This window comes from Limulus polyphemus, unplaced genomic scaffold (genome assembly GCF_000517525.1).
Source record: "Limulus polyphemus unplaced genomic scaffold, Limulus_polyphemus-2.1.2 Scaffold3266, whole genome shotgun sequence".
NCBI lineage: Eukaryota > Metazoa > Arthropoda > Merostomata > Xiphosura > Limulidae > Limulus > Limulus polyphemus.
The window spans coordinates 45,356-53,528 of record NW_013668876.1 but is presented as its reverse complement, the minus strand read 5'-3'; the positions used below and the strand labels follow the sequence as shown (position 1 = coordinate 53,528).

Here is an 8,173-nt window from a genome sequence, read left to right as displayed (position 1 = left end):
CGGCGGCACCTTTTTAGACACATTTTTTCTAAAAGTTTACCCCTGACGCTAGATTGTATTTTTAATTTTTTACACACTATACATCTTTTTAATTCTATATAAATCTTTTACCGACATTATTGATTTTTAACTCGCTGTTTTTTTTTTTTTTTTTTACATTTTACTTTAATCTACTTTCATTGCTTTTACCGGTTGTTTGGCGCAGATAGCCTAGCTGCTTTGCGCCATAAAACACCAACCAACCAACCAACCTTACAATAAAATAACTAATTATAATCATGAAAAGTGTGTTTTTTGCCAGTAGTAGCTTTTTGATGAAGGAGGAGAACAACATGACACCAAGACATTAGGTACAGTTTTATAAGTAGACAGAAGAACCAGAAGTGTTATACTGACCTGTACTACTAGGTCATCCATTTTGCTGAATTGTTCAGTATTGGTTATCTGAATACTCAGTAACACATAAAACGTATACTTATAGTAACAATCCTACAGGAGTTATAACACTGTGCACCTATAAACATGAGGTAATACAATGTGTGCATAATGAATTAAAAAAATTACTTACAATGAAAATTAAATTTTATAAAGATCACTCTTTCCCTGTTTTGTATAACTTGCATTAAAAATTGACATGTTTAATAGCTTAGGCAATTTTAACCCTATGCAAACATGTCTTAGTACTTAACACTGCAAAACAAGATTAAAAATAGCTGGCAAACTATTTGCTTTGTGTTGGGTAGTATGAAAGATAAGCGTTTTTAGCAATCACTCTTGTCATATCCCAGAAACTGTCATTTTTATGAAAATAATGAATTATTTATGTGTAGTGGAGGAATACTTCTTTTCTCTCATCTGAAACTTGCATGTTAGTGACTCACAGGAAGAACATCAGTTGAATGATGTAGAACTGCTAGAACAGGAGTGTGTAGATGGAAGTTGGCAACATTCAAATGATGAAACTAGTGGTGATAAGTCGTCTGAAATGGTTGTATTGGATCCTGATCATGTAAGTTTTCTTTGATTTATTATGTGGACAAGTTTACTATGATCTATTATATTTGCTTCTATATAGGTAAATGTGTATGTGACATATTTATCTCTAGTAATCTTTGAAGGATTTTAATGGCCAACTGATGAAGAACTGCTGGCAAGAAGATATTAACTACTAGTTAAAATACTTTAAAGTTTAAAGTTATCATGAAGATTGATTCAATATTATGAACTGTGTGTTTGTACATATGTATATACGGATTGTTCTAAAGGTTTGGTATATAAATTGAGGTTACAGAAAGCTAACTGGAGACAGAATATAGCATGTATTTTACTGTAATGTAATGTTGAAATAAAATTAATATTTTAAAGTTAACATTTATTGAAAGTAATTAATATTTAAAAACAAACATTGAAAAATTTGTTGTTGCATTAAAAATAACAATAACATTGTAAATCTTTTAATGTAATTTGGGCAATATTATGATTCTTTACACCAAGCACTAAACTTGCAAAGGCAAATATTTTTGTTAAAAATTTACAAAAGACTGAATGATGTACAATTATAGATACCAAAAGAAATATTTTGAATTTTATTAAATATTGATGTTTGCAAATGCACCTTATTGACATTAGCACTGATTCCAATATCTCAATTCCTTTTCTAATTAAAAATTAGCTAACTAGTTAATTTCCTGTTTTAACACAAATAAAATGCACCAAAGCATTAGTTTGGTATATCACACAAAACAAAGTAGTGAAGTAACTTCACGATTCTTTTTTCCAATGATAAGTTTCTGTACTTTTTATTCTGTCTTTCAAGAATATCAGGGTATTGTTTATAAAATTCTAATAATATATTTGATGTGGAAGATTAAATAGTTATTTGTGAAAGATGTATAAAAATAGTTTTATTTCATTACTGCTTTAATGGAGAAGTCCTGTATTATCAATTTATAGTGAAATAGAAATTTATTTCTTCATTTGAAAATATTTAAAGGTTAGTATTATGCTTAGCATATACAGTATCATTCCATACAGATCTGGAAGATACCACATTTCTTCTCAGATTTTTATATGTTGCATTGTTTATTTACAATTAACATATACATGTTTTTTTTTTTTTTCACACAGCTAACAGAGTCTGCAGTTAGTATACTGTAAATTATTTGTATTATTATGTTTTGTGATATTAATACATCTCAAAACTTTAATTTTTATGGATTTCAATTTTAAGTATTACATACACTAATGGATCTCTTACCTTTTACGCAATTACTGTAGCCTCTACTGAATCGCTTCCAAAGTGCATTGAAGTCACATCTTCAGAAGAGGTTAGAAAATGTTGTGTTTGAGTTAAATGAAGTGGTAAGTTTATTTTACTGAAATTAAATTTTGAAATTGTCATTTTAATTTTTACCCCATGAGAAATATCACACAGGTAAACAATATATAGGGCCCGGCATGGCCAGGTGGTTAGGGCGCTCGACTCGTAATCTGAGGGTCGCGGGTTCGAATCTCCGTTCCACCAAACATGCCAACCTCCGCCTTTGCCTGGTCCGAAGTCCAGGATGAGAAAGGAGGAGGGTTGGGTGTGGGGCTAGCAACTCCACCCCGTAAAAACCAACCTGCTACAAGTAACTGCAACAACACCTTCCGTTGGTGAGGTGTTGTTGCGGCCCTATGCTCCACTGGGATTTACAGGAATAAAAAAGAAAAAATAATATATGATATTCACATTCAAAAAATAAAAATAAATCTGACATTCCACTTGCAATATGTCATTTTATTCATTTCTATCATTTAACTAACCCATATTGGTAAGAAAGCAAAATTTAATTACACAGATTCAGTATTATTGGAAAATCATAACATGATGTAAATATCTATATAAAATACCCCTTTGTAAAGTTAACAATTAACCAGCTCAAAATATATTTTAAATCATTAAATATCAAGGATTACTTTAGTGGAATTTTTGCAAACACATTGCATTTTGTACACTTAAGTTGCTTCCACGTACCTTCTTTGAATATTAGTGATATGTTATTTATATTGTGGATAGCTAGCACTTATCTTAGCCAGTCACAAAGTTTATATCAAATATTGATATAAAGAATTTGAAAAAGTTGTACCATAATTTAACTTGCATCATTTCCATGCATCAGTAGAGTTGGACATAAATTATGAAGGATGTTTGTTTCCTCAGATGAATCTACTTTCTACATAACTTTAAGATTTTCTTAATAGTCAAAGATAAAACAATGAATATAATATTACATTGTGGTTTGCATCCTATAAAAAATATCTAAATTTACTTAATAGTATGGAATTTATGGAAAACAAAAAAATTGCTCAGATTATAGAAGAAAGAAATGTGGGTTTCAATATAATTTGGTAATTCAAGAACATTTAAACTTAAGAAAAAATGGTAGGTTTGTCAAGATAGCATAAAGATAACAAAACACAGAATTAAACAGACTTGAAAATAAGTCACATGACTACTACAGAAGAAAATAAAAGAAAGAAAAGAAGAATGAGCACTCTAGATTGAGTTTTTGTTATTTTTAATATTAGACAAAAATCAAAGAGGCTGAGGATTCTCTTATATTTTCAACTCGCACCAAAAGCCAGTGTCGCAAAAAAAAACTGTCATTAGCACCTTTTATGCAACCTTTACATTAATGTCATTCACTTTCTCAAGTTTCTAATACATACTTCCCTTAGTTTGGTAACAACTTAGCTACTTTGTCATCTATTCAAACACGTATAACTGCCTTTAAAATTAAAAACAATTAAATCAAATAAAAATTAACAAAGTGTATGTGTTAAATGATATGGAAAACTTAACACTATCAAAACACAAGCCATTACTTTTTACCAGAAAAACTATTACAAAAAACACAAACTTTAGTAAAAGGACCAAATCAAAACTTATTGCAGTATCTTTATAAGTCTTATGTAACTATTAAAGTTCTTGGAATGACTTCAGAAAAAATTATTAATGTAAAGAAAAATCATATAATAGAGTTAATTACTAATAATTTAAACTATGTCTTTCAGTGTGAAACCCATAACATAAATGTATTACAGTTACATTAAGAAATAAGTTTATACTATACTGAATATTTATTATAACTAGCCAGACATAGTATGAATGCTACAAATTACAGAAAAATTACTAAAAAACAAAGAATAAAATGATGGATAAAGCTACAAAGCTTCCACAGTAAAATTGTCATTTGGATTCTACAAAATATTTTTTATTTAACTAACTACAACTGTAAAAATACTGTTTTTTATCGTGTTTTTGTGAAGGAAACTTCTGACCATAGTGATAGTTATGATGTATATATTTCTTTTTAAATAAATTATTTAGTAAATATTCATTGCAAATAATTCATTTCTGTAGTTTTTACTTTAACAAATGGTTCCATAATGAATATGTGTGTTTTAATGAATTGTAATATATTTTTGACTAAATGTATCCTGTGATTTGTAAAACAATGAGCAAAGCCAGTTTACATTTTCTGGCTACTCTTAATGATGAGTAGACAGTCCCTAAAAGAACTACTTTAACTCAGCCACGTAGTTGTTGGTTTCCAGTTCATGAAAATATATTTTAATCAAATTTCATTTCAGACAAAGAATCTGAAATCAAATGAGAGGAAAAGAGAAGATCAGGGAGTTGAGTTATATCATCTTCAACATGAGCTGGCTAGTCAACAGAAAAAACTTGAAGACCTTCATAAAATATATTATGAAAAAACTGTTGAAAGACAAGAACAGGAAGAAGAATTAACATCTGTTAGACATCTGTATAAAAGTTTATGCAATCAGACAAATGAAGAAAGAAAAAAAGGTAATATTGTAGTTTTCAAGTTTTTCTTCATTTTTGTTATTATTAATTATGAAAAATATTGTTAAATAAAAATAAAATTGCACTATGGGTGTAAAAAATATAAATGTACATTATCTACTCACACATTTGATAAAATGTTAAGTGCCTTTAATTATTACTATCAAACAAAGATCAGTACATGTACAAATCTAAGACTTTTCACAGAGAGATGCTTATTCAAAGAAACAGGTCCAAGACTAAAGAAAATATTGCTCATTTGTAACAATACGGGAACTATCTTGAGATGCTCCCTTGCAGGCTCATGTGTTCTTTTGAGGTCATTGACCATTGCATATATGAGAATGGGATGCATTTGAAAGATTTTGAAATTGTTTTAATCACTTCAGAAGACTTCAAAAAGTTTACTATAGAGAATATGTTTTCTTAAGGTATCATGTTCCAAATATATACATTTTGTTGGTTTTATTTCTCTTTTTTCTTTCAAAGCATTTTACTACAAACTATTGCCAAATTATACTGCTCAAAGGATATTTTTATAAACTACTGGAAAAAGAATACACCGAAATGGCTCAAATAAAAGAACTTTCGTCCATCAGGCCATAAGCTAAGAGACAATTGACTTAGATTTACAATGTGAACTAGTTTATAGCCTGTTAAAAATGGTGGGGCAAATACTACCCCCCCCCCAATAGTATACCCTAACCTCACATTTCTTAGCTAACTGAAATAAATATATTTTACAAAATCAAGCTTGACCAACAAAGGGACAGAAAAGTGGCAGTCGAGGCAGTCAAATGTCAGTAATTTCGTTTGTGAGCAAATAAAAGTTAAGGTCATTGACGAAATGAATTCATGGCATATTCATAGAATAGTTATTGGTAAAAATCAGTTAGATTAACAACTTTTAATACATATAAAAGCTAGCGTGTTTTGTAACACTACATTCCAACAATGGCTTTTATGTCATGTTGCTTAGTAACAAAAGTATATCCTAATGTTGTTGTTAGTCTGTGTACTGAACATATAAAATGAATTGTATAGACAACAAAATTGGAAAGATATTTGTTGATTTCTTAACTTAGAGTCTCCATTGATTAAAGAGGTTTGTTTTTTATTTAAAATGTTGGTGATATGACAGAAAATAACTCAATTCAGATACGATTTAAGTTTAAAATTTAATCGATATTTTTACTTTCATGATAAATTTTATGCACTTAGCTCTAGGCTAGGTGATCCCACACTATGTCTTTACATTAGGCTTATTATACCAACACTCACTACACTTATAAGGTATCACGGCATTCAACCCTCATGCATCCCCATCACTAAAATCATAATGGGCAGACATTAATTGAGCTATTCTATCTGGATAAATGCATTTTGGCTTTTATGACTCCTCCTATTTTGAGAAATCAAGCGTGATGTGACACACACTGGCTTTTATATAGGTTAGATGATCTTTTTTAAATCACAAATACATAGTAATTTATCAAGAAGGAAAAATGATGTGTGCATTGTATACTTTTCTTTATACTACCTTTTTATTGATGATGATTACTGTAAAATATGGGTTCTCTCTTTTCCCCTAAAATAACCTCTTTAACTCAGCCATGATATTATATCTTACAGGAAAGATTTCTTGACGTGGTTTTGACAGAATGTCAAAATTATTGTTTTTAGCATTGAAGATTCTGGTATTACTTTGGTTGAGACATGGTGTAAAATCAACCAATCCTCACTGCTTAGAAGAAGATGTAGTCTGATTAATTGACAGAAAATGCCAACACTTTGTTAGAAAGAGAAAAATACAACAATTACTGAGAACTTCATTAGTCACTTAAAACAAACTGTGAATATATATATCAAATCATTATGTTACAAAAATCTGGCTGTAAAAATGTTTTTTTATTGTGCTCATTTTGCAAGAATCTTTTGACCATAGTGATACTAATGAATTTGAAAGAGTGAGAGTAATCATTTTGCTTTTCAAATTTTTATATCTTTAACATTGTAAATGTCTGTATGACAAGTTATACAGTATAATTCTGTTAAAATACTAAAATAAAACGTGATAGTTATGATGTAAATATTGCTTTTTAGATAAATTATTTAGCAAACATTCATTGCAAACTTAATTCATTTTTGTAGTTTTTACTTTAACAAACACTTCATAATGAATATGTGTGTTTCAATGAATTATAATATATTTTTTAACTAAATGTATCCTGTGATTTGTAAAACAATGAGCAAAGCCAGTTTACATTTTCTGGCTATTTTTAATGATGAGTAGACAGTCCCGGAAGTTTTGGACATTTTACTCTATTTTGTTGATTAAGTATTAATTTTTTTATGAATATATGTTTTGAGTAAGTAGATGATGACACCAAAATTTTATCTGTTATTGAGATGTTTATGCAACTAGAAATAACAGGCAATTGGATTAAAAAAAAATGTAAATATATTTGTGTCTCTAAGAAGATAAAGCTATGAATTCTCAAACTTTCTTCTCTATAATGTTTATAACATTTTATTGCAGTTTATTGAATTTAATACATTAAAAACTCAGCTTTAAATAAGGCAACTTCAATTTTTTAAGTAAAAAAACAAGTTAAGATTTTTTAATTGTTTCATATTTTAAAAGAATACTGGCAATTTCATAAGTTATCTTTTGTATGATGAGGAAGAACACCGTTAATATACATATATTTTGATTCACAGAAACAAAACTTAGAGAAAATGTTGAAGCTTCATCTCAACAAGTTGGATATCTTAACCAACTAAAGGAATCTTCGTACTCAGACACTGTCGTTACAAAGAGAGCTGTTAAAAAGTCTGAGACTGAAAAATCACAACTTCAGAAAGATAAACTGAAACAGGTGATGTGTAGAAATTAATAATTCCAGTCAGCATACTATATCTAATGTAGTTTATATTTTTATCACACTATTGTTGTTTTTTAAGGAAAAGAAATAATTATTGAAAAATTAACCACATTTATTAAAATCTTGAACTTTTATACATGCTTGATTAAGCCATGAATATTGAATATTTCTCTAGGATCTGTTGGTTCATAGGCTAATGAAGGATCTCCATACGGTGAAGGACGATATTTTTCTGCTTAATACTCAGTGTGCAGTTCGTAGAGAAGACTCTAATAAGTTACATCAGAGATTAACAGAAGCCAACACTGAAATGGAGGTAACCATTTACAATGTACAACTGTTGCTCAGTGGAACAGTTTACTGTGTTCAAATTCGATGACGAGGAACCCACTTTGAGACTAATAATGGCTGGAGACGGCTTAAATGGGTAATGAAG

At 29.1% G+C, this 8,173-nt stretch overlaps 1 protein-coding gene across 4 annotated transcripts in view; it reads left to right on the top strand.

Annotated features, from left to right (window-relative positions):
• LOC106469021 (coiled-coil domain-containing protein 40-like) overlaps positions 1-8,173 on the top strand; it is a 56,686-nt gene that overhangs the window by 11,484 nt on the left and 37,029 nt on the right. For all 4 annotated transcript variants that reach the window (XM_022397418.1, XM_022397417.1, XM_022397419.1 and 1 more), the window contains 5 exons: positions 874-1,009; positions 2,278-2,361; positions 4,636-4,855; positions 7,574-7,731; positions 7,913-8,053. In XM_022397418.1, coding sequence (XP_022253126.1) covers positions 874-1,009; positions 2,278-2,361; positions 4,636-4,855; positions 7,574-7,731; positions 7,913-8,053 — 739 coding nt within the window. The remainder of the gene's footprint in view (positions 1-873; positions 1,010-2,277; positions 2,362-4,635; positions 4,856-7,573; positions 7,732-7,912; positions 8,054-8,173) is intronic.